This window comes from Tachysurus fulvidraco, chromosome 15 (genome assembly GCF_022655615.1).
Source record: "Tachysurus fulvidraco isolate hzauxx_2018 chromosome 15, HZAU_PFXX_2.0, whole genome shotgun sequence".
In the NCBI taxonomy this organism is placed as follows: Eukaryota; Metazoa; Chordata; class Actinopteri; order Siluriformes; family Bagridae; genus Tachysurus; species Tachysurus fulvidraco.
The window spans coordinates 16,290,562-16,318,100 of record NC_062532.1 but is presented as its reverse complement, the minus strand read 5'-3'; the positions used below and the strand labels follow the sequence as shown (position 1 = coordinate 16,318,100).

Below are 27,539 nucleotides of genomic sequence, written 5' to 3'. Positions count from 1 at the left end.
ATTTTGGTGTTATACAAGCATTGGATGCTGAACTATGTTGAAAAATGCTGAAATAAATGATAATACTCTCGTGTAACAGTTTTCAAGTAAAACAGGATTCTCTGCTAAACCCTCAGCATTTGCTTTTCTGCTTTGGGGTAATGGTGAGAAATGCATGGGCTTATTTCTTTCTTTGGATTAGGGTGGCATGCTGAGCTGCTGGAGTTGATTGGATGTGGTGAAGTTGTAGGTTAACTGGTGCCAGAAGGCTAGGTTTCATCTACTTAAAGGGATCAGTCCGTCCCAATCACAATGACTGGGTTATTAAGGTGAGGTAAGGTGAAACGGGTTTGACAAAGATGTTATAGTCCTGTTCTTGTTGTCATGGGAAATAAAATGTAGTTGAAATAATTTGTTATTTTTATTTCTTTATTTTGGTGATTTCATGGGCATATTCAACGGAAACATGATGGTTCCATAAACATCTATTAATGGGGACTATTAATTTGAAAGCAAATGAATCAACAATTACAGCATAATATAAAAAAACCCACATATAATTACATACACAGACAGTTAATGTAACATTTTAAATACACAGAATGCACAATGTGGATGTTATGCCTCATGTAATTCAGAAATGGACAATACTAGACATGCAGAACCATGTAAAGGCAAACCAGCTACATCCAATGGTAAGCAACAGAGCAACGGTAGTAAAAAACAAAGAAACAAAAAAAAAGCATTTTATTTAAAAAGAAAAAAAAAAGCTTCTGTGTACTACATGAAAATGTCTGATCGTGTGCCCTATTTGATTTATTTAAACAAACGACTCTCTTCAAACCCATAGTACTTTTGTTCCTTTCATGAGGTGAGACAGATTTACATCAACCCCATACACTCCTTGCATTGATTTATACCTACACATACACTTACAGAAAGACATTATCACGGAGTAACAATGAAATGTAGTAAAAACACGCAGCTGCTTTCGCTGTAGACTGTTTTAGAGAATTTAACTCACAGCTACCAGTGTCATGTTTGTCCCTCATATATCATTTAACTTTAAATGCTTTTCCCTGTATGTAGACTGACTCGATAGGTGCTTAATAAAAAATTGAATTTAAAATAGCAGAAATGTTTTAAATGGCTTTTCTGTACTTCAAATTCCTATGTGCTGCATATCTAAATTTTGTCCAATTTTCATTGGGCCTCATTTAGTTTTTTTTAGTAAAGGTTGTGTAAATGCTGCTGCAGGCCAGTACATGCTAGATGTTCCCATCAGATTTATTAACGTTTTGAAGATACATGTATATGTTAAGAAATGCCAATTAGCCATAAATTAGCAAACATGTTCACATGACATAGCTGTTTTACATACATACAAACTCTAGAAAAGGAAAAAAATCACAAGCGCTGACAACATGATTTACATCACGGTAAATAAGCACCTTCTATGTGTTTTATAAGCTGCTATTATATTTATCCTATATTGCCTATACAGGTCTTGTTTCAATCAATTATGGGATTTGAAGCAAATCACTTGAGGTTTTTTTTCCTCAAACTCCATTCACGAATACATCGTTTATTGGGTAAATTTACTCCTGTGATGGATTTACAAATGAATATATTCATATCCAGCTTGAGAAACAAGACCTGCTGTGTGAAAACAGTGAGAAACTTCAAACTTCGATGCATTTTGCCAATATAATCTAAATGCTTTCAACCCTACAGTGTACAGCTGCCTAGCACAAACGGCTCTTCGTTTAAAAATGTTTGAACGAGGTCTCAATATGTGATCAATTCCACATAAACTCAACAACTCACAAGAATTTGGGTAGAATTTGCTTATAACATTTGCAGACAAAACAAAACAACAAAAAAGAAAGGAACACAACAGACATATTTACAACTACATTATGTATAGACAGAAAACATATCATCAACATTCCAAGACATAACTTCAGGCACTAGAAGGTGTACATTATACACACTTAGATGATTTAGAAATCTTAAGGGCTCTTCTGTTGTCCCTCTGGGGGACTCCTTAAAGGTTCTATGTAGAACTATACAACAGTAGAGAACCCTTAATTTATAATAAAGCCTAAGAGCGTACATAATACAAATGATCATGTTACATCTACTGACAACTATACTGAATATTACAGTACATTTAGATGTACTGTAAAATGTGATAGTCTTCTTCTTCTTCTTCTTCTTCTTCTTCTTCTTCTTCTTCTTCTTCTTCATCTTCTTCCATTAAAACAGTTTCTACACGCAACTCTAAAGTTTATCCATAATACCAGCTTTAGTAACTTCTCCAACTATACTTGAAATGAAAGCAGAATGAGATTATGATGTTCCACAGAGCTGATTATGTTCTGCATAAAGAAGTTTCTTGGCTTCGCTTGAGGAAAATTTCATATGATTGGGATTACAATTGCAGTATTTTGCAAACACATACTTTATGAAGACAGTGAATGATTTGAATTGTTTACACAAATATTATTCTGTGGATGAAATAGAACTATTCATCACCACATTTTTTTCGAGAAGTACACATGCTTCTTTGCAAAACGTAGTCTGCAAAAATATTTCTAAAAAATATTCATACCTAGATAATGCATTTTGTTCAGGCTCCTTTTCAAGAAGATTTTGTCAAAGATTTACGTTGGGTATGAATATAATATCGTTTTCAATTTCTCATCGCAATAAATTCTGTTCTTTTTCTTTTTCTTTTTTTTTACTACATTACAGATTTAACAACATAACTATACAATGACACTATAATAGAATATTATTTTCACAATTTCTACAAATGGGATCATGCTGGTTATTTAGGTTAAAACTACTGTCTTTTTCAGACTGCAGCTGCTTTTTCTGGTAGAAAGCATTTTTAAACATGATAAATGACTAATAAGTTCTTTTCTTTAAACCATTATTGTACAGAAACAATGGTCTGATTTATGCATGCTTCCATTATGTCTTCATATTTAGGATTTTGAATGTGATTCTATGAGCAACACGAAATGTTGCCTCAATGTAGTTAACTGTAACGTTTTTGTTTTTTTTAAGATTTTGTTGCTGGCATTGTGTACAGTATATAAATATGTACTTTCGAATCTAACATTGAAATGTTAGTGCTGTAAAATAATGAGATTTGTGTGTTGATGATTGAGGCTGGTGAATTTCTATTCATGCAAAACAAAGTGCTGAGTAGGTTAATGCACTCCGCCTCGGAATTATTTGATATACATAAATGACATCTCCACTCTTTGTAAAATTTGTTCATGTTTGTCCATGGAAAGTACAGTATAAGAATACAAATGCTGGACTGAGTGGGACAATGCGGTATAGCTTTGGCCAAGAACTTGATGTGTGTACAGACAGACAGGCAGACTTGACTAGTTTGGCTGTAGTGTGTAACGCATGTGTGCGTGTGTGTGTGTGTGTGTGTATGTGGTTGTCTTCTATTATAAGGTTAGTGTCCTTAAATGTCCATGTCCACCGGTCTCAGATCCCCTGTCTTGTGCTCCCGCACCCACAGCTCTCTGTCTTTGGCTGGATCCACACTCTGGAGGAGCTGGTCCACCGGCTCCAGGGTCTAAAACACACAAGTCAGAACTTACTCTACTAAAACACGTCTGTAAAATGATGCTTGCTCTACAATATGGTGTTGTACTGTAGACTGGGATAGTGGACATCCTACAATATATTAGAATCTCATAACTCCAGCTAATATTACTTGATGATAAAGTCTGATGTTCCTGTTTTATCTACAGTAGAGACATATGTAAATATTAATTTTTCATTAATATATTCATTATTCAGACTGAACAAAAAAAGTCATGTGAGTGGAAGGCATTTCTGTACTAATATGAATGCTTGTGGGACAAACAAAGACCAAGTTACATGATAGTTTTACAGTGTTTATTTATGACATGCTGAATAAACTGGTATTTCTACCTCTGGGTTTTCTCCCCAGGGTTTTCCAATGTTTCTGGAGGCAGAGTGGTTCGTATTTAATTAAAAAATAATTGTGGTTAAGGCCACTCCGTCATCAGGTTTAAATCTGGATACAGATAGAAATAGGAATATTTGCAGCACTAAACAGATACGTAAACAGATAATAGCATTGTGTTACACCCTAATCTACAGACTTGAATATAACTGAAACAGTCATCTTCATTCAAGAGAGTATCACAGTGCTTAAGTGTCATGGTGTATTGCAGAGATCTCTCTATTTATTACTGCGTCTAACACTAATACTTGGGGGCAGCCATCATTAAATCTGTAGCTTTCACTGATGCATGCCCACAACACTTGTTTATTTAGCCCTTGCTTGGACACCCTGGTGACCGAAGAGCTAAGTGGCAGGATTTGCTAAAGCATTTAGCCCTGGGTGAAAGATGTGGAGCATGCACTTTTAGTAACAGGATCAGTAACTGGATCATGTATAATCCCTTAGCTGACTAGTGAGCTGTACATTCAAAATGTGTGCATAGACTACGAAGTGCTGCAACTGATTGGAGCATGATGCTGTGTGATGAAATTATTTCTATGGTGGCCTGGAAAAAGATTTCACATAGTGAAATGTTGACATTGTCTCCTATATAAAGTTTTTGACAACTACAGGTTTTTCTGAACTGAAATAGATTTGTGAAATAGATATCTGTTAACCCCTAAAGTGAAAAAGGTGAAAACTGAATTGAATACCATCACATGACATTGATTTCTGATTTTCAGGAAACCTTGAAATGCTTAGAAGCCTAATAAAACCATTTCTACATCATTTTTGGGGAGATGTGTTGTAATTTTTGGACTATAACTACAGTAGCCAATGTTCAACATGAAGTGAACCGTGAACTGTGTACTGCATGCTGTAAGAACTAGCTTATAAGGGCATAACTACTCACACTTTGGTTGAACATGTCTGTCTCACGGCGTAGAGTTGTGTACTGGACCAAGTGCTGCTGTATCATTTCCACCCTTTCTACCTCGAGCCTTTCCAATTCCTGCAGAAAACAATCGGACTTGAAACAGTTGGCATATAATATTCTATATCTTAGAATTTTAATATAGTTATAAGATGTTCAATGATACAGGAATCTACTGATTATTTAATTCTAACCAGACAAGGTGAGGTATGAGATTTTAGATAATGGATGACTAGTTTAATTACCAAACTTGTAGTGACCATCTCTTCAAACCACTTAGATTGGGCTTGATTGTAGAGGTCCACACAGCGCATCAGGTCATCACCTATAGCAGGAAAAACAGACATTCATGTTCTTACAGAGCCGCTGACTTTGAGCCATTTTACACCAACAGGGGGCAGCTCATACTTAAAAACACACGAAGAACCCTACAACCTTATTTAACCCTACAATTTAAGTGGTACATCCATGTGTATAGGAATCAGGTGATGATTTTATATATGTTTGCCTAAATAATTGCGACAAACCTGATAATTGACAGCAGGTAGGCAGCATCTAATCATGAATGAGGTTTTCTATTTACAGTGTGAATTGTGCGTACTGTGTGTGTGTGTGTGTGTGTGTGTGTGTGTGTGTGTGTGTGTGTGTGTGTGTGTGTGTGTGTGTGTGTGAGTAAGGCTACACTTCTGAGCTCATCTGCACAAAAAAGGAAAAAGGCAGGTGAGATGTTGACACTTCCACAATTAAATGTGCAATGTACGTCAGAGTAGGAGAAGGAGTTCACGAAGGATTGCTGCTTGCTGCAAGGTGTTTTGAATTTCCAAGTTAAATGCAGCATTAGTGTATAGTGTACTGCTACTACTGAGTTGAAAATAAACTTGCCTAAATATTCCCTCCCCGTGAATTCCATATTGTTTAGTGTTACCTGGAAGTGAAATGGATTTGACTTTGGATTTGATGAGATTAGAAATGCCATGAGTCTTACAAGTTCAAAATATTTAATTCTAGGCTCAATAGCTCAAAATTTGTAGCTCTATTTATAAATAAAAATAATTCATAATGCTGAGGTTGCTGAAGCATTTGGCATTGTCTGTGTCAAATGCTTATTTAGTTCTGGTGCAATCAATTTCCATTAAAATCACATACTGTAATTAGCTTATTAAAGCAATTAAAATGTCCCATCTCAGTATCCTGTCCAAAAAGAACCTAGAGTTCGTTAGAGAACATTTCTAAACAAGCAGCATCCTAAAGACCAGGATAACAACTATCTAGGACATATTTCTGGAAGTTTATCAATCAGTGTTTGGTTATTAAAAGAACAATTTTAAGCATCCCTTAAATCAATTACCATTAAATCCAATATTTATATTTAAAAATGGCTATACAGTAAATGGAAATAATACAGCAAACCAGCCAAAAATTACCTGTGTCCAAGTAAACACCTCTGTTCAAATAATAGGAACCAGGTTACAAGGCATTCAGTGATTGATAGTAAGAAATACTCACAATAGCAGCTGGTATACACCGGCTACATACTATATATTACATGGGCACTGAACTACTATAATAAGATCTGTCTGTGTATCACTTAGATATCTGAGATGATCTTATGTTATTAAAATCCATCACATTCTTCACATTCATTGCACACCTCAGTGTTCAGACCTCAGAATTATCTAAAGACTTAAGCGCTCAGACAGGGTGGAGATGTCTCTAAGTTAATTATAGCAACTATACAGTATAGTAAAACTGAGAAGTGCCTAAATGTTATGGGCATTCCCCAAAGCCGACTTCTAAATTCAGTGCCACAAGGTAGAGCCCTGCCCGGAACTGTTTTTATAAACCCGCACACGCCCGCTCCCGCTGAATTTCTGACCAGGACCGCCCGCGCCCGCAAGCTGCGTGTTCCACTCCCGCCCGCACCCGCAATGTTTGTGTCCACTCCCGCCCACTTCCGTGGATTTTTTCTTGAGAGCTTGTGAAAATTTTGATTGTATACAAATGATCAGACTAATTATTAGTCCAGTTATATCCAGAATAACAGAATTAAACATGATTGCATTTAAATAAGATAAATTAATACTAATGCTAATATTAATCTTCTTTTCAACGTCATGTGTTGACTCCATTCTTATTATTAGGCTACACGCCAAATCCCACTGGGTCCCGCGGATCTCCCGCTAAATTTTCTTACCGCCCGCTCCCGCCCGGGGCAAAGGTGAAACCGCCCACTTCCGTGAGATTTGTGTTGGGTCCTGCGGGAGCCCAATCCCAATGCAGCCCTCTACCACAAGGTGCAATCTAATCAAAATAGAAATCTAATGCAATCCAATACAAAAGAAATAAAATGAGCAAAAGTAGGAGCTTCAAGACAGAGAAATGTCAAAGATAGACGACAAGTTTATATTATAATCAAGTTAGTTTTATAAGCCAGTTTGGATCATTAACCTCAGCCTTTATGGCTAAGACAAAGAAAAAACTAATCATTCCAATGTTCTTGTAGTTCAGTCCATATTCTACCCAAGGCACAGAAGTTGTTGTATTTTGTTGTATTTCTTAATGAAATTCATGTCTTTGGGCAATGAAATACACAGGATGGAATCATTCTTGACATCCAGAGAGGTAACTGCAGTCAGGTACATAATTTCAGCAACATGAATCAGCCCCAGATATACCATCCAGAGGTCATGAAACATCTGGTATCTTTCTTCCTGGACACAAGCTTTAGAATGTTAAAGACTCCTCACCCTTTGATTGGCTCTTCACCCTTGTGTGTATACACACATTGTGTGCCAGCTCCCCATGAGAAAATAAACAATAGAACCCTGACGCAATTAGATTTTGTGAAAAGATATCTCTGGATTGAAAAATGTTCATGTAATAGATAGCAATAAAATAGATATTAATAGAAATGGAAATAGAATGTTATTACAGAGCAGATAACTTTCCGTGCATATCTAGGCACCAGCTTTGAATATGTCCCTGTGCACTGTCTAATTCAAGACACCAAACTGATCTTCTTTGTATGCCACACACTACCTTCTGCCTGGGCTCTGACTGGGTTATAATACTCTCCCACTGCGCATCAGGCAGTTCACAGCTTAGAAAAGCTGCATCCTGCAGGTTTCTACATCCCCTCCTGTTCAGCGGTGTTGACTGGCCAGCATTGAAATCTAGTTCCGATAGTCCTCACTTTGTGAGGCTAAACTTTTGTAAGCTTGACTGCTTTAAGGCTATTATGCCAGAGTATCTGCACCGGATCTCTAGTTATCAGCTGTCTGGATTGGACAGAACCTGGTTCATTTAAAATGTTTGATTTTGGCAATGAAACAAGAAACTCTTCTACAGGCACAACAATGTTTGCTAAATGGCTCCAAACTGGAGTGGCATATGAAAAAAAACTGTTTACTTATGTCTAAATAAGGAACATTAGATAATGTCAGGCTTATTTCAGGGGCAAATTTCAAGAGGAGGAAATGAAGAGGAGTGCAGTTAGACTTGAGCTCGGTATACAGAGAAGGTCTTATGAAAAAGGTTCTTATACATACTGCAAGATTTTTTTTATATGCCATGTCTAGATTCAGTACACGATGGTTAAGTAAAGCAAAGTCACTGAAAACTGGGATCTGAACGGTCGCTTAGTGGTTATGATCACATTGGAAGTCAAAAAGCAATAAATGTGAAGTTGTTAAAAAGTCTCTGACCTGCTTGAGTGGATTTTCTTCGGGCCTTCTTGATGTCCTCTTCCGTCTTGTTGCTTAGTTTGATCTCCAGTTGCTGCGTCTTCACCTCCAGGTCCTTCTGCCTATCTGCCAGAGCCTTACGGGCCTACAGCCACACAGGAAAAATGATGTCAACTAATTATGTGGCAGCAGTACGATACATTGAATCATGCAGATACAAGTGAAGCGCTGCATAATATATGTTTACATCAACAGTCAGAACAGGGGAACTTATGATGACGATGATGATGACTGTGGCATGGATGTTGGTGCCAAATGGACTGGTTAAATTTTTTTCGAATCTGCTGATCTCATGTTATTTCTATAAACAACCACCTATTTAGTTTAGAGAATGGTATAAAATGGAACACCAGTTGTTCTGCAGGTGGAGATTTGCTATTAATAATGCATGTTAGAGAAGAATGTCCAGACTTGTTCACGCTGACAGGAAGTCTACAGAAATTCAAATACGCGCTTTACAACTGTGATCAGAGAAGCATCTCAGAAGACAGGATATGTGGAGCTATTAGACCAGCCAATATTTTTCCAATCCTTGATTGCCCATGTTGCATTGCACTAGTGTCTGTAATTGCATGAATGAACAGGAATATAGGTGTTTCTATTAAAGTGACCAGGAGGCATAAATACCATTAGATAGATAACATTCTCCATGTGACACTAGAACAGCATTTTCTCAGAAGCTTTCAGAATGATCTACACACTACAGTATGTCAATCTCTCCACTCTTAAACCAATGTTTAGCTGTTGTTTTCTGGTGGGAGGATCACACTGATCATTTTCATGAGTTGAGCCCAATGCCTCACACAACCACCTGCTGTAGATGAGGAAATCTGGGCACAGATACAGTATAGTGAGGTGGTAGTGATGCATACAGCACAATCTGTTATCGTTCTGGTTGCTTGTTTAAATTTGGGAAACGTGTAAAGATATTTGAGCATGAAGGAAAATGTACACCTGAAAACCTGTACATTTAAATTATGTCAGATAAAATTTTACTGAACAAACTTTACATCATAACGGTGCTATGGTTCATGTCATAAAATATCAAGTCAACTCCTGTCCAGTTGTAGAGCACTGTTATGTAACCATTGCTGTATAACATAAGTGTGCCATGTTTAGCATATGTTTTATTACATACAGTATATTATGGTTCATACCTTACAATTACCATCAGAACAAGATACATTCAAACATGGCCAAAGACAATAAAAGACAATAATTATTATTTATTATTTGTTTTAATTTACTAAACACAATAAAAGTCAAGCAAACAAGATCCCACTTAGCAAAGAATCGATATGTGATATAAGCTGTAATGACACCAATGACACGTAATGACGTCAGACATTTATGTCATGACAATGTCAATAAAATGCTTCATCACTTTACTTAATCAAACACGCTGCAATCACACAAGTACATGAATGTGTATGAAATGTGTGTATATAACAAGGGTTTCTCTACAGGATTGGTACTACAGATATGATTAGTTGCTTCTTCCTGCTGCTAGGCTTTGCCATATTTTAAAGAAGATTTGTTTGGACCAGGGACAGAGTTACTATCTCATACTATCTATAATCAGATAAGATCGTCTTTCATTTCATCAGGCTACATTACAAAATGACCTAAATCATAAACCGTATGCATCATTTTAAAACATGCCCTAATTAGAGAATCTAGGAAATAATACAAAGTACGTTAGAATTGCACTCATATCACTTCATGTAAACTGTGAAAACGGAAGCTCACATCGGCACACGGTGTGTTTATGATAGAATTACTTCACCCTTACAGAATAGAAAGCCCTCGGTGTATTTACAGAGAAAACTTTTTACATTAAATCATACCTTCTCTACAGCAGCATAACGACTGACCAGCTGTTTCCTCAGGTCAGCAATGTGGTGGTCGTATTTCTTCATGTCCTTCTTGAAGTTGTCCCCTCTGAACGTCAGCAGTGGTTTCTCCACCTCACACTGAAGCTGTAAGGCAGACGTAGGAAGGTTGGTGCGAAGAGAAAAAAAAACTCATTACGCTCACAAACGGCCCTTAACCACAGCCCACTCTCCCCACAGTACCGTCATCCATACACCTGTGTAGGTGTAGGTCAGTGTAGGTGTTGTATCCACACAAGTGCATGAGTGTGTGTGAGATGTGTGTTTATGTGTATGTAGGAAAAAGGACCCAAGAATCTACAGCGAATCAGGATTTTTAGAGGGAAGTTGTGTATATCAATGTTTGTATACTACTTTGAGTGCTGTCAGTGTCCTACAGGATTTGTGCTGCAGATATAATGAGTCCTTTCCTGCTGCTAGGCTTTGTTGTATTTTTTTTCTTTCTTAATTCATTGGGGAGGTTTATATTAGGGACAGAGTTACTGTCTCAGCAACAATTACTGCATTCTGAGAGAACACCAAACATTTTCTTGGTGTATCTAGAGTCAATAAAGCAGATAGGAGAAAGAAAAAAAAAATTCTGTCATTATAAACATTAAAGAGATTTTACACAAGCCCTTCCAAATATTTGTGTGCATATATCTGGACAGATTGTCCTTTTACCAGCAATTTTTTTTATAATGCTCTATTTCACAGCATTATATTTTCTTTAAATGCATATTTTAACACTTTTAAGACAATATTATGTTTTACTGAATCCCACCTTTGAGGAGAATTTGAGATGGACATCTGCTTCATCAGCAAAACTTTTCTTTAGCTGTGACCAAGCCTCTCCAAGTGTCCTAAACCAAGCCAGAATATCCACTGCAGTGAAATAAAGCTAAAATACATCTAGACACACATATACTTCATTCATTCACCACACACACACCCACACACATATATATCTCCGCCATCATCTGGCTCTACATACCCCTCTTCTTGGGCAGCAAGCGGGATCTGGGAAAGCTTGGAGAGGTTCTTGGCGTACTCTTCCTCAATCTTTATTCTAATGAAGACAGAATGTACAGCAAATATGGTCAGGTCTGGTAACATGATGTCCCAGAGTTACAGTACTGCAACCAAATAAATAACTGAGCATTTATCTGAGATATAATATTAAAACTGCTGGCTACATCTGCTGAATTACAGTGTTTCTGTTAATGATGTAATGAAACACATAGTATGGACATGAGATGCACATTTGATAAGAGGTATATACTATGAGAATAAGCCATAGGCAGAGTTGTGTAATAGGGCAGCCTTGTTCCGAAGTAAGCAAAGAGATAATGACTCACTCTTCCCTAAAGCTGAGAGAAAGAAACCTTGGGATTGAGGAAAGTCCCATAAAAGAATAACACTGACAGGGAAACAGCTTCAGCAAAGATGTCCTTGAATCTGTCTTGCACTAGGCCGTAAAAGTGATTACCGTGCTGTCTGTAATGAGCCGCTTTAATAGAAAACTGACCGAGTGACAAATGTATGAGTTATGTAAATGAAATCTATACTGTAGGATCCACTAAGATGCTCTAGGCAGCACAATGGGGAATTTTTTTCACAGATGTCACCAGGCTTTGTAATGCCTGATCCCAGCATGATGCTCTGTATAACTCCAATCCCACAGAACAGTGAAGCCATGGCTTATTAAAGTTGTGTGTGTGTGTGTGTGTGTGTGTGTGTGTGTGTGTGTGTGTGTGTGTGTGTGTGTGTGTGTGGCTGGCTGAACCAATTCAAATCCATTACTTTAGAATTGCGATTTATTTATTTATTAATCCTGAAATTGACTGAAATTGGGAACAGTGATTGAACAATGTAATACGGCTGAAAATGAACAATTGTAGGTTATGTCTCAGTATCTCAAATGTTTCAAGGTTTCTTAAAATTATGGATTGTTTCTTTCATGAGGATACAAAATTATTTAGCATTTTTGGAAGGAGTTTCCAGTGTCACTGCTGTCAGAGGCAAACCTGTATCAGTCTGCAAGTTGTCTTTTACAGAGCAGAGGGTTTTTTTTATATAACATTTAAGCTGAAATTTTTTAAACGTTTATTATAGAAAAAAAGAAAGGCTAATCAGGAAATAGTTCATACCTTATACTTGCTATAAAGTTAACAATAACAGGATCATAACTTGCCTCATGGATGTTTAACAATATTACAACTATGACAATGTTTAACAACTATATAACTTTTATGTACGGTATTTGGATTTATTTTGGATTACACCATTCAGTTGATCATTTTCATTAAGCCCTGTAGAGTCATGGGCAAGTCATGGACTAATGGTTAGAGAGTCTGACTCGTAATCCTAAGGTTGTGGGTTCGAGTCTCGGGCCGACCACGACTGAGGTGCCCTTGAGCAAGGGCACTTTGGATGGGTCAAATGCAGAGAACGAATTCTGAGTATGGTTCCCCATACTTAGCCGTATGTCACATCACTTTAGAGTATTATTACTTTATTTATTAGTAACCACAATGAACAATTTCTACATGAAGGATTCAATTTGATTTAATCTTCTGTTCATATATTTACACTAATGTATTTCTACTGTGTACCTGTATAAATACAGTATGTGTAGTAATATGTGTGACTCTTGACTAGGTATACATAATATTAGTGTTTTTGGTACTAAATGACCTCTTTAGACCAAATCACTACTTCCATCTACAATCATCAATATCTATCTATCTGTCTTAATTCTTTAACATTATCTGGGGGTTATTAGTATTTGCCTCTTGGTCCTTTATTTGGATGACCTTTATCTGAAATTCCTGTAGCATACCTACAAAAGAAATCTATGGTTGAGAAATGTCCACAGGGACTGAGAGATTGTCATACCTTTCCCTAATGAATTCTGCCATCTCCTTCTGCATCTGTTTACCCTTCAGCTGTTTCTGCAGCAGAACCTCAAAGCCCGATACCGTGGTGGTCCCCTGAGGGTCCTTTTTATCGGCCTAAAAACCACAGACAGAACAGTAAATCAACACAAACACACACTTGTTTGTTGCGAGGTATTTATATTGGCTTTTGTATTATTAGGTAAATTATACTTAGCCTACACATAACCTGAACCATAGTCAGTATCAATAACTAAAAAAAATTTTTCTTTTTGTTGCTACTATTAAAGTGCCTTTTTTTGAGGAGGAGTTAAATGTGCTCGCAAAGGGCTATACCTCACCTCCACCTCCTACTCAGACAAGCATACATAAACCTGTACTGTGTGTATGTGTGTGTGTGTAAGTAGGTGAGTCAGTGAGTGAGGGGATGAACTTGTATGAATCAGAGGGTGTGTGTGGGCATGACATCACGTGTGGGGCTGTACGTGATTCAGGAGCGAGTGTGTTTTATCCTATCTATGGGTAAGTGAGTGTGTGTTTGTGTGTGTCTGTGTGTGTGGGTGGGTGGAGGCTTTTGATGCACAAGCATGGATGTTCACCTTTGAGAGCTTTTGTAAAGGAACAGAAAACCAACATTACTAAACACCGACTACAATTGTGTGTGTGTAGTTTGACATGCTGACATGCTTCCTAACACACAACAGATGCTTCATATAATATACTCTTATCACATTTAATTTGAATGAGTGAGCTGAAGAATGACTTTTGGTTGCTATTTAAAGTGTAAAACTACTTTCTATAGAAAGTGCTGGAGTGTTGCTAGTTGCAAACTCCTCTTCCATTGGCATGTAGTACTTTGTCTGTTTTTTCTGTTATGGGGTTATGTGACGTGTTTGTGTTTACACTGCGATGTGCCTTTGTTTTGGTTTTGATCCTGTATCTTGATTATCCCACTGTGTTCACCTGTTGTGTTTAGCATTGTTCCCTGTAAACTACACACTTCTGATGATGCTTCCATGCAGAAATAATTAATAATAACAGAAAAGGTTTCTGAAAAAGCTAGTCCATTTGGAGTAACTGACAACTAGAATTTCCGACAAGTCAAATGCTCACTTGAGTTTCATTGATTTATTGGATTTTTATTATTTTAATGAAAGTCCAAAACAAGAACGCATGTCAAAACAGAGGCAGACTCAATCCATGTTAGCTAGCTAGCCAAATTAGCTGTGTGCTTATCATTGCCATGTTAATTGTCTTACACCTCTGATAATCATCTGTTTAATCTCACCAGCAATGCGGTGCTGCTGAGCATTGTCATCCCAAGCTAACTGGCTAATGCTAGCCAGGCAGGGTCAAAACAGATGCATTCAGCTCATGGGGTATTTCTGCTCAAATTACAGAAGTGTCTGAACAGCAAGAAATAAAAAAAAGCCCTTAATTAGCTAGCCTATATATGTACGTTTGTTTAAACAGCATCTTGTTGGAAAGTCTTCCTGATAAGTTTGTTATATTTGATGATATTTCTCTTATTACTTCACATTTTTCCCAATTGAAATTAATAGATTTTTCAAGTTGAATACTGTCTGCCAAGCAATCATATGGAAATGTGTAGTAGTAGCTGTGTATAATATCTCACTTATATTATCTTACCACTTCTCCCCTTCCGTCATTTTCTCTTACCCAGAAATAGTCGCAGTAGCTCCACTCATTTGGTTTGAGAAGTTGCTGCTCAGGCGTAAACTGTGCCAATGGGAACGTGACGAAGTTGATCTACAGTGTGATGGAGTAGAAAAACAGGACCAAAGAGAAATAGCATGAAACGGCATAGAATTTCTAATCTGTCTTTATCAAGAATTATCACACAGACAGAAATACATATTATATAGTTAATTACACTAATCATTTATGTTGCACACAGCAAATGGGAGCTATAAATCAAAAGCGCATTTCACAAAGACAGCGCCAAAGCCTGAACCATATGGAAGGGGCGGCTCTTTGCATTTTATAAGAGATCCATAACGCATAAATAGCTTTTTTTTTACAACACATCACAATTTAATACCACATAATAACAAAGTTCAGACTGCTATCTGGAATCTGCCTTGATATAAAGCATGACCCAATACTGTACAAAATGACCACAAATAGCCAAGCTGGTACAACGTTATCTGACATGGAAACACCCTCGAACGCAGAATAGTTCAAATTATACGTCTACAATGTACATTTATAATGACATGATTAAAAAAGGGGGAAAAAAACAATGTGCATTTTCATTAGTGGTGACAGGAATAAATATAAATCATATATATTACCTTCCATTTTACAATAGTAAAGAGTTTTATTGTCATTCTGGCCGTACACAAGCAAGCATCCGAACAAAATAGCATTCTTCAAGGTCTTGGTGTAATATATTATAAAATTATGACATCAGTGTGGTGCAATAATCACCAGACAAAATGTACTGCAAATAGAATTAGGACAATAAATCCACACTGTGCAAGTAGTGCCAGTAGAACATAATAAATACAGCACAATAGAGCAGCTGTAACACAATACATGCAGTGTTGGGCATACAGTACATACAGTATATACTGTAGGAACATGGTGACAGGAATTGGGCGCTTATCCCCTAAAGCATTTCTCAATATCTCTTAGGCTCCATGTCTCACAGAACAGTCATAGTTCCATTTTCTCCAGAGTTTAAATCCATGCCTACTCCACCAGATGGATTTTTTATGCTACACATATGCACTGCAAACTCAACAGATATCTATTTAAATCACACAGCCATAATTTTATACACTGTAAATTCTATTTAAATCATGCAGTGCAACAGTATTATGATTTTCCACCTCTCATGACACTGAGCATTTTTCTCTCTTATTCCTCACCGATGCTTTGCTTGTTTTTTTCCCCATTAATGAAGGGAGATGTTGTATTGCGTTCAGAATAAAAACCTGTGTTCTTACAGCAAAGTCTCCATGATGTTTGGATATATTAGTGCTCTGTGTGTGTGTGTGTGTGTGTGTGTGTGTGTGTGTGTGTGTGTGTGTGTGTGTGTGTGTGTGTGTGTGTGTGTGGGACATATGGTTAGTTGCCATGAGGAAAACTACACGTACACACACACACGCACACACACACACCACACACACACACGCACACACACACACACACACACACACACACACACACACACACACACACACACACACACACACACACACACACACACACACACACACACACACACACACACACACGCACACACACACACGCACATATATATAGCTTGTTGGGTGAATGTCAGCAAAGGACTGGTCACCCGGGCTGTTACCTAACATGCCTGAGGTAGGAAGGATGGAAAAATTAAGGAGACAAGCTAAGAATGTTCAGAAGCCAGGAACCAGGATGTGATCAAACTGAATGTGATTTTTTCATCTAGTCTATAGTAAATAAAACATCTAGCTGCTCCTTAAGTGGGAATCAAGTGTATCTACCAATAAAATACACAGACCGTTTTCTCAGTATTTTAATTTTGAGTATTCTCGGGTCCACAGCGTCTCCAATTAGCCTGTTAGACCCACAATTATGTAATGTTCACCATCTGCACTGCATCCCTGCAACTGCCAAACAGCAAGCTCCTTCTGCCTCACACACACACACACACACACACACACACACACACACACACACACACACACACACACACACACACACACACACACACACACACACACAGCACTGCATGGAGATGGCTCTCAATTCCCAAAGATCTTTTCCAAAGACTTGTTCATAATTAGGATATGATGTTCACATGGATTCCCATACATAACTTGGCATACTAATAACATTGCTGTATTTAAATGATTCATGACAATGACTAGAATTTATTTTTTATCAAAGGAAAATGTGCAAATATGTATTGAATCATAATTTCTCTGTATAGCCAAACCTGTAAATAAAACAGGTGCTACTTGGGCAGTTCCATGTCATAACCCTTCGATCATTTTTTTTCCATAGCTGTGCCTCAGATTACCGATTGTTATATTGTATTTTATGCATTACTGCTCTTCAGAACATAAATACTCTAGGTACATTAAATCTCTGAGGTTACATTCTGTGTGAATAGACTGTAAACACTGTACACATGAGCCTACTAACACATACTCACACACCCTCATGTGTCCCAGGTGTGCTCGAGTCGAATGTCTTGATTTACACACTTGTGCCCAGTCCATTTTTATTACCTCCCTTGGAGATCATACCAATTGTCACGGTCACTGAGTTTTCCATTACGCTGCCTCTACATCTGTCATTGCTGTTGTTTAAATCAGCCTCCCATCATGCTCTAAATTGGCTCATTTATCGACACTGCTGCGCTCCAACACCACTCCTTGTTAGCCCAGGTTTGCCTCTGCTCACAGCTCAGATCCAGGAAAGCAAAACCTTTGACCTAAATTGGAATACAGCACTTTTGGGAAAGCTGTACACTAGCATTAGAGCAGATAATTTAGCATAGAAAGTGAAGGATTCGGTGATCTCAGATCAATTCTCAAGGGATTAGTCAAAATTCTACAGCAACGGTGTCAATGCTGTGGATACAATGGAGAGGAATTTTGAAAAACAGAATAGAAAAATTGTTTTGCTAAAATTAAATTGTTTTTTTTTTTTAATCTTAGAAACATCAAAGTATATTAATGACAGAAAATGGTCCAAATTACAAACAAATTATTATTATTATTATTTTTTTGCTAGCACTATTTTTTGACCAGAATTGAGCTAAAGCTATATGTGTTGGGTTTTTGAAAAGAATCTAAAAGAAGATTGTTGTTTTGTGTCCTTAATTACAGATGCGGTGGAATGAGATTAGGTTGAAAAACAGTGGAACAAAAGGCTAATGCTTAGAGCATTTTATTTAAGAACAACTGTTCATTCATTCACTGCTATAGAAAGGTGTGTGAATGTACTGATAAATACAAATTAACAAATAATCACCAAATGAGAACAAATTCAGAACCATCTTGTTCCAAGTTTTTAAAATTCCTATATCAGCTATCAGGAATCAGGAATCTGAATGTATAATTGGTACAGTAGGTTGTTTCCTAGCTTGATAAAAAAAGTTAGTAGATACTGACAGATAAAAAACGAACAGTAACATCAGTGTAAAGAAGTTTCCATCTGCTCTGTCATTTAATGTCAAATAATCTAATGCATCCATTTTTACATATGGGTTCGATAAACCATCCAGCATTACAGTATAAAATTTAAATACGATGTTTATGAATGCATTAGAAAGGTCCAGTGTTTGAGTAAGCACATTGTTTGTGTGTGGTCTGGGTCGGAGTCCAGTATGTTAACCCCCTTGCTTTCTTTTTAGGTGCACTGGCTATACTTGGTTGGTCGCCCAGCACCTAGTTTTTTGCTGAATAGCAAATACCACTGGCATAATGATAGCGTGTCGTAACTCCAGGAATGCAAACCATTAAATAAAATTCCATTTCCGGTCCGGGGTATTTCCGGCACACTATACACACACTGCAGTGGAAAACCTACACTTGGTCGCTGAAAACATACACAAGCAAACACTACTGTATACACTGATATAGCAAACATCGTTGATCTCAAACACTGCTGGTCTGCCCTGCCTCTGTTGCTAAGCAACAAATTGGTTTCACTGTGAAGGCACACATGATTTTTTTTTTTTTGAAACAGCGTAGTGCTTTACATTAAAGCATCTGCATGTCCACCTGCGTTAAACATGACACGATACACACTACGTAAACTGCACGACATAACACTCAGTAATACTTAATCATACTTAACCTCCTTCAAGAGGGTATCTCAGTTTCATTTTAAAGCCTAATCTGCACTTCAAATTAAGCAACAAGTTGGGGGAATAGGCGATTTAAAATGCCTTTCAGTGTAAATTTACAGATTTGCACACGTCACTGGCTTTGCCTTACATGGACACAGAAGGAAAAAAGACAACTCTGCCTCTCTACATATCTGAGCCATCCCACCTTATTGATCAGAAGCAGCTTTGAATTGCGGTTGTCATGGAAAACCGCCTCACAATATTCAGCCATTGACATGAAACGCAATGCATACTGCTTATGCAAAAAGACCATACTCTGTATTCACATTAACCATTGATTGAAGGTACATGCACACTTCTGGAAGCACAATAGGATTTTCTTTTCTCAATACACTCATCATTATCTGTCAAGACCTGCATATGTAGTAATCAGAATGTCACAAGCAGTGTGCCATATGTTTCTCTGTTTTAAAAACAAATCAAAGGTCCTCTTTCACTCTCTCGCAATCCATATTTCTCTCTAACCTTCTCTTTGTGTATGTTTGCATGTGTGTGTGTGTGTGTGTGTGTGTGTGTGTGTGTGTGTGTGTGTGTGTGTGTGTGTGTGTGTGTGTGTGTGTGTGTGTGTGTGTGTGTGCGCGCGTGTGTGTGTGTTTCATTTCACCACCCATTAATCACTTCTGGTGCCTTTGTCACCATGGAAACTGGACTAGCCAAGTCTTTCCCCATTCTCCGGGCTGCAGCTATCTCTCCCATGTGGGCGGGCTTTATAGCCTTGATGGACAGCTCTGCTGCCCTGTTGGTGTGACAGAAACAGTACATCCCTCTTCCAAAACAGTAATCGTACGGTCTGGCTTTCCAGCACATGCGGCATCCCTAATTCATTCCTTTTCCTCCCTCACACTCTTTTTCTCTTTCTCTCTCATTCTCACTATCTCAAGCAGATATCACTGGTTACATAACTGTATGCAGCATTACGCTTTGAATTCTAGCCTGTCAATTGAGCCCTCAAATGAATGCCTATAGATAGACAAGACATACATGCTTCTCCTTGATGCACTATAACATCATCATCTGTGTATCAAGATTTGTCTTTAGACTTCAATGAATTTTACAGCCCTTATGTTTTGCTTAGCAGATTAATGGGAATGTGTTAAAGCAAGAAACACAACAAACCAGACGGAACAGTGATACCACAACAAGACCAGAGGTTGGGGTTTCTGATATGCATATCATATATTACAGTACACACTGCAGAACATTTCTATGTGATAAGTGCTGATATGGAATGCAATTTGCTATTATTAGAAGTTAATACAATTACAAATGTAAAAAAAATATCACATAGGATGTAAATATAGATTTACACCTTTTTCTGGCTGCGTGGATGCAAGCTATTATTATAACAATTATACACATGTCGAATGAACCACAGCTGAATAGCGCACACAAGTACACCTGAACCCAACATGGCTACTGTCACAGTATTGTGTGTTTTCTATATATTTCTCTGTATATATCCAACATCAAATATTCAAGCAAGCAAGAAGTGTGCTCCTGGGAGAAAATAGTCTCACACTGTCGCTGTCAGAAATGCCAGAGCTTTTCTGCACACAGTGCACACACTAAAAGTCACGTCAGAGCAGAGTCTGGAATGCCAAGTGGTCTCTGGAGATCGAGAAGGAAAAGGCTAAGAAAGAAATAAAAAGGAAGCAGAGACACCGACACGTTACGACCACTCTGATGTTTTTAAGACAGTTTATAAAACAGCTATCCAAACACAATAGCTCAAAGTGTCAGCCACTGAGATATGCACCTGATACGGAACAATATAGAGTTGACAATGTGTATGTAAAACAGCAATGATGTAATCTCCATTAGGAAACACACACAGACTAAAAGAGAGTGGCACTAAGCTAGTGAACAGATGTTTCCCATCAACACAACACTCCAGGAGTTTACGACCCCCTGGCCAGTTTCAAAAGTGTAACTATGTGACATTTCAACCTCTTATTATCGCTTTAGTGATTGAAAATAATCAATCATGCTTTGCGTCTAGTCACGAGATATCCATTAAATGGATAAACTGGGAGCTGTAGCATGAGGATGTCAATACAATCAGTACCATGTCAGTATGTGCATAATAAGCCCTCTGGAGTATTCCAGCTGTGCTGTTTACAGTTGTTAATTTATGTATGTGTGTGTGTGTGTGTGTGTGTGTGTGTGTGTGTGTGTGTGTGTGTGTGTGTGTGTGTGTGTGTGTGTGTGTGTGTGTTTCTCCAGACTCACTGTGGTTTTAGTCTCCTTGATTTCCTTCTCCTTGTTCTGCCGCCTGGCTGGTGAGAGGGACCCGGGGCTCTGTGGGGAGAGACAGGAGGCATCGTCAAAACTGCCCTCTGTGTCAAAGCTTTCCTCTGTCTCCATCTCTCAGGTGGTCCCTTCACTCCTTCTTTCTCACTCGTTCTCTTCCACTATGTCTCCCGTGTGCCGTCTGCCTGCTTGCCTGCGTTGCCGTGGTGAGCAGCGCAGAGTGGGCTGTGTTTATGTGAGTGTGTGTGCGTGCGTGCGTGCGTGTGTGTAGGGAGAGGGGCGTGCCAGTGGTGAGTTGGGGGGTTTGTGATTGCAACTGCGATGAGGAGAGCAAGAGAGAGAGAAAGAGAGAGAGAGAGAGAGAGAGAGAGAGAGAGAGAGAGAGAGAGAGAGAGAGAGAGAGAGAGAGAGAGAGAAAGGTAAAGTGAGTGAGGCAGAGAGGCTGAATGAGTAAGTGAGTGGTTGAGTGGAGGTGTGACACACCTACAGACCTAGAGTTAAGAATGCAGAGCACAGGCATACAGTGAAAATAAAGGGAACGTAAGGGAGAGAGAGGTAAACTTAGAGAGAGGCAAGCAGGCAAAGCACAAGACAGCTGGAAAAGAAATACTCTGAAGAGAAGCTGACAGAGACAATGTGACAGAGACAGTGGGTAAGAAAGCATCATTGTTTTTTTACTCAAACCGCACCCCACCCCACTTCTTCTTCAGCATGCTTCTGTACAGTATGTTTGAGTAATAGTAGAAGCAATGGAAGGAAAGAGAGGGAGAGTGAGGGGAGAAATGCCTGTGTAATAAGTACTGAGTGGCTAATGATAAGAGGTAAGCCGAATACACGATGCTCGATTGAGACAAGAGAATAAAAAATGAAGAGTCCTCACATCCCTGTAATTGAGGAAAAAATAGGGGATTTTTTTTTTTTCATTTTGTGTAAGAAACACATGATAGCAGTATTCACAGTAGAATGTAGTAAGAAGAGTGTGCATCTGTCTGTGCTGGTGTGTTTTGTGAAGGCATGAAAACTAGAGTGTATGCTGTTGCTATATTTACACCCAAACTCATCAGCATCCTTTATCACTTGTGTTAGTGTTCGGATCTTCGTCAGTGTTTGCATGTCCACCATCCTGTCCGAGCAAAACAACCAGATTCTGTTCTGTGTTCTATTTGGTATAAATCCTTATGCAACGTTTAAATGATTTTAAACAAATACATTCGTGACTTATCAAAGACGCACACCCACACAACGTGACTCACCCGAAAAGCAAAATCCTTGCAACACAAAAAAGGGCTAAACAACAATACAGCCTCTCACCTTTCTCAGAAACATGGAGGCAGCGGCCCCACACTGCCTGTCTTGTTCTGTGCCCTGCCGTTTGCCAATCCACTCCTGCTTCCACACTGCCTTTAGACCTCCTTTCCCTCTCGCCTCAATCTAACACACCCCCTTCCCTGCTAAGATTCTCCCGTTCAGTCTTTTCCAAACCTGGCCTCGGATCAGTAGCTAACCACGTGCCAGTGTCCAGGAGCGGGACGCCCATATGGCCTGTGCTCCAGTCTGCTTGTTGGCATGCCCACGCCCTCATCCCACTGCCAGGCAGCCACGTGACTTGCCTAGAGCTTTACTTGGTCTGATTTCCTCTGCTACTCAAGCATTACTGTTAACGGAAGGCTTGCAGGTGGCTCCAAAGCCTACAGCCTAACAGTGAAGGGTTCGATTGAAATGATCTTACATTCGTTTTGAGCCTGGCAGTGAATTCAAATGATGATTTTAGTGGAAGTGGTAGACGCCTGCCAGGCAGCTTAAATTTCTCACAGAGGTTTGTATTGGTACAGCAATATATGTTTGAGACAAGATCCAACGTTCATTTCTCAAACATGTAGCGATGCCAAAGCTATGACCGTATCGATGGAATCTTGCATGAAGGAAGACGTGGCACCTTTGCCTAGATTTATTAAATATAAATATGAATAAATGATAAATTGCTATCAATATATCTGTAAAACTGCTTTAAGACAATATCTATGATTTAAAATGCTATACAAATAAGGAGCTGAGCCATCTCTTCTTTCTGAGGAGGCTGAGGTCCTTCAACATCTGCAGGACGATACTGAAGATGCTCTAAGAGTCTGTGGTAGCCAGTGCTACCGTTTTTGTTGTTGCATGCTGGGGCAGCGGACTGAACAACCTCATCTGTAAGGTGATATTATGGGAGTGGAGCTGGACTCTCTGACTGTAGTGACAGACAGAAGGATGTTGTCTGAGCTACTGGCTGCCTCAAACAACATCTTCCACCCGCTCCATCAGACTTTATAATTCCTCTGTACAAGAACATATCTTACTGTGCAACAATACACCTTTACTGGTAGTGTTAATTAAATCCTAGGTTTATTTATATATTTTTTGTATATATTATCTCATGTATATAAGTCTCTGTTTTTGGATTCTTATTTTGGTGACTCAGAGCTGCAGTAACAAACCCAAATTCCCATTGGGATTAATAATTAATTATTAATCATTCTGATTCTGATAAAATGTAATTAAATTGAATATAGGCATGGGATTGAAATGGAAGTGTGTGTGTGGTTTTTTTTTTGGAACACCCGTAACACAAAAACTCTTACCGTATAGTAGTACCAAGGATGTGACCATATGGTTCAGATGATGAAAAAGTTAAAAGGCTGAGAAAATAATTTAAAAAAAAAGAGTAAATGTACTAAGCCCTTGAGCAAAAGTTTTTCCTTACTGTTCAGCTCAGTTCACCTGCATGTAGATGCAAAGCAGTCATCTTGTTGAATAAAAGATACACTGATGCACTGTGACATCAAGGTGCAAGACTTGTCAAACTCACAAACCTACAGTGATTTATCTTGTCCTGTGAGGGTTTGATAATTAGTTGATAAGCTGAATTAGATGTGAACTGAATTCTGCAGTGCTTCAGTCTTTCAGGAATAGAATCTGACATTCTAGTATGCCTTAAGTAATGCATCACACAGACACCCGGATTAATCCTTTTATCCCTGACCTACCCACGTACTGTAGGACTGTACCTGGCTGTTCACTTTAGTTTTCCGCACCATCCCGTCTACCTTCTCCATTCGCTTCACAGGTATGTCAGCAGACTGTGATCCATCTTCTGAAAGCATAAAGATATTCGACGTTTACATCAGTCAGAAGTCTGAAATGTCACTTTGTCGTTAGAATACAAGAAAAAGAATACATGAAAAAACAACAGTTCATTTTTAGATATTTAGGGGTTTACAATCAAATAAAACAAGTATTTTTTTAAAAAGTTATCACAATAACAGGCAGCATCACATCTGCATGATGAATCACTTCATGAAAACAAATGACACTGGCACCATCGGTCTGATAAATAATGTACATGATCATGATAAATGAAGGAGATAAAGTAAGTGTGGTGGAGAGATGGTTAAAGCCGGCCCACAAATGTGCAACTCTACTGGGAGTCGCAAGCTGTTTTTCTAATCCCCCTCAGGGACGTCCATTAACGAGTGTAACCTCTGTGACATCGTCACTGACACTTGCTATATCTGCTTTTACTTTCCCTTCTTCCCTCCTGTCCTCAGTGCCTAAGTCTGTATCCCAGAGCCTGTGGCTCAGTGACAGACGTCTTGACACATCGCTCAAATTCTATGCAACACGTAATCTCTGGAAGTTGTCCATCAGCCTGCGTCAACCTTTCGTGTAATATTTTCATATTATCTCATGTTATAATTTTATTTTGAACCACTTGTTACTCCCAGGATGAAATGACATGAGCATAAACAATGTATAAAAATTCAATTGTATAAAGATTTCAGGCTTACTATGGGTCCATACTTTTTCAGGATGGAAAATTAATTTTAGAAGCACGTGAATAATTTTCCTGAATAGGACGTAATGTGTAATGGGCGCTGGGACCTGAACAGCAGTGAGACTGGAATACACATACAGTATGCAGGACAGGAAATGAGGTCTTATAACATAGGTGTTAATGTATTATGCTGAACATGCACATTATATTTTGTGCAGTTCTACCACTTAAATCATCAGTACAAATCTTTAAATGTATAAAAGGTTGTTGTTATTATTGTCCTTGCTTTCAAACCTTCTGTGGCGTTTGGTTCAAATTGACCCAGTTTATATTTTTACTTAAATGCAATTTTTATTATTTTTTCCTTCTCATGCTTCTATTGTTGTTCATCACTCGTATCTCATAAATCAGTTCAAAATAATAATTGTTCCATTTTTCCATTTAGATTCTTTTTTTTAGATTTATACACCGAAGTCTTTGTAATAGTATATTTGTAACACAGATAACTTTAAAAGTGATCTAGTAATTGCAAACATTAATGTTATCTATATTGTTTTGGACTGAGGTGAAGACTTTTATGGTTTTTTTATTATTATTATTTATTTCTGTAGTCCTTTTAAAACCCCAGTAATGTCCTGGGACAGTTTGATCCAAACAGAACCAAAGGGCCTAAAGAGTGAACATACCACAAGTGTTAATATATTGAATTCGTTACTGTAAAAAACTTTAACACTTTTTGGCATGAATATATGTATTCTAACAAAACACATAAATATAACATACATTTTTATAATCTTATTTTTAAAGTGTTTGATGTTAATTTGGTACAAGGCCTGAGGTAAGTAACACTTATAGCTGTGCTATAACACTTTCCGTACTGATATAAGTTGTTTAAAAATAATGACTGACATTTTATCTTCATTTGGTATTATTTTCATTAGCAGAAATATGTTATTGTGTTACTAAAAGTGCATAAATATGTTGTTACCGTGTAGCTGTCAGCTGTACAACTGTTTCATATTAATATCGATTTATTTAACGACTAAACAAGACATTTAACAGGTTTAGCATTAAGAACTATGTGAGACTTGAGTAATGCAGTTTAATTGTGACATCACCTGAGGGTTTGTGTGTATGGGTAGTCTTTGTGGCTACAGTAGACGGCATCTTTCACTTTCCTTCTGAAAAATATACAATAGTACACATCAGCAGCGATCATTTATTCCTTAAGCCAATATATTGTTAGCTGGTTCATATCAGAGTATAACATCTTTCATTTCCAGCGACTTGTCTGGTTCTGTGTGTAATTTCTATGCAGTTTGGATTACCAAATATTTAATAAATAAATCCCTACAGGAATGGAAATTATGTACATAAGTAAATACATCCTTGAAACGAATGCGAAGCTAAAGCCTGCATTAAAACTCAGAGAGTACGAAAAGGGTTTAAGATGTAACCTGTGCGAATGTTCTTATTTTGTGTTCATATTGCATTCGGTACACATTTTCCATGCATCTCACAACCGTCGTTGTTATATTAATAGTTTAGAAAAACGTGCTTGAGGAAAAGTTCCACTTCAGTTAGTCTTTCTAGAAGTCTATGCTTAAAAAAAAAATAGGAAATTCCTTATTTCTTAATCTTACAAATACTGTGACATAATTCAAACAATTATTCTTTGCAAACTGCTGACAGTCCTCCAACTTTTTGTGTGCTCTGTTGATCCCCATGCATACACAAATTAACACACATTATTTGGGATCTTAGTAAATCCGGCTGTAAGGGTACAATAGTACAATAGTGCTCTACCAAGTGTAATGCTTCTTTTCACTTCAGGGCCTATTATTTTTTTCTCAGCCGCTCCAATAATGTTTGCTGTGAAGTGCGACGGAGCGTTATTTATTTATTTATTTGTTTGTTTTTTTGCACAAGCACTCCAGTTGTGTCCAGGCAGTGAGTGATAAGCCACTTTTCTCAGCAAAAAGCATTATTTGGTAATCAGTCTCAAATAGTAGTCTTGGTTTAGTGTGACCATTTGGCAGCCGTTCCTGTAAATATTATTACAGGAATAAATATCCTAAAGGGGCATGTCAGGGTTAGTCTCACTAAGCTGATAATGAATTGAGGGCTGTAATTTCTGACACAGGAAGAAAATAGGATTATTCATTTTGAT

The 27,539-nt window shown here is 38.0% G+C and overlaps 1 protein-coding gene across 4 annotated transcripts in view; it reads right to left on the bottom strand.

Annotated features, from left to right (window-relative positions):
* Positions 1 to 782: 782 nt before the first annotated feature.
* Positions 783 to 27,539, bottom strand: part of gas7a (growth arrest-specific 7a) — a 33,774-nt gene continuing 7,017 nt past the window's right edge. The window contains exons 2-14 of one of the 4 annotated variants that reach the window (XR_003439512.2): positions 26,488 to 26,550; positions 24,603 to 24,688; positions 21,535 to 21,603; positions 15,108 to 15,197; positions 13,429 to 13,544; positions 11,525 to 11,599; positions 11,315 to 11,393; positions 10,507 to 10,638; positions 8,621 to 8,744; positions 5,162 to 5,241; positions 4,896 to 4,994; positions 3,946 to 4,051; positions 783 to 3,583 (exon numbers count right to left, since the gene is read on the bottom strand). Coding sequence is in view for 3 of the 4 variants with exons in the window: in XM_027139191.2 (XP_026994992.2) it covers positions 3,470 to 3,583; positions 4,896 to 4,994; positions 5,162 to 5,241; positions 8,621 to 8,744; positions 10,507 to 10,638; positions 11,315 to 11,393; positions 11,525 to 11,599; positions 13,429 to 13,544; positions 15,108 to 15,197; positions 21,535 to 21,603; positions 24,603 to 24,688; positions 26,488 to 26,536 (1,113 nt within the window). In the remaining variant the exon portion in view is untranslated. Of the gene's footprint in view, positions 3,584 to 3,945; positions 4,052 to 4,895; positions 4,995 to 5,161; positions 5,242 to 8,620; positions 8,745 to 10,506; positions 10,639 to 11,314; positions 11,394 to 11,524; positions 11,600 to 13,428; positions 13,545 to 15,107; positions 15,198 to 21,534; positions 21,856 to 22,866; positions 23,096 to 24,602; positions 24,689 to 26,487; positions 26,551 to 27,539 lie in introns of those variants that run through there. The other 3 variants (XM_027139191.2, XM_027139193.2, XM_027139192.2) reach the window with 3 other exon arrangements.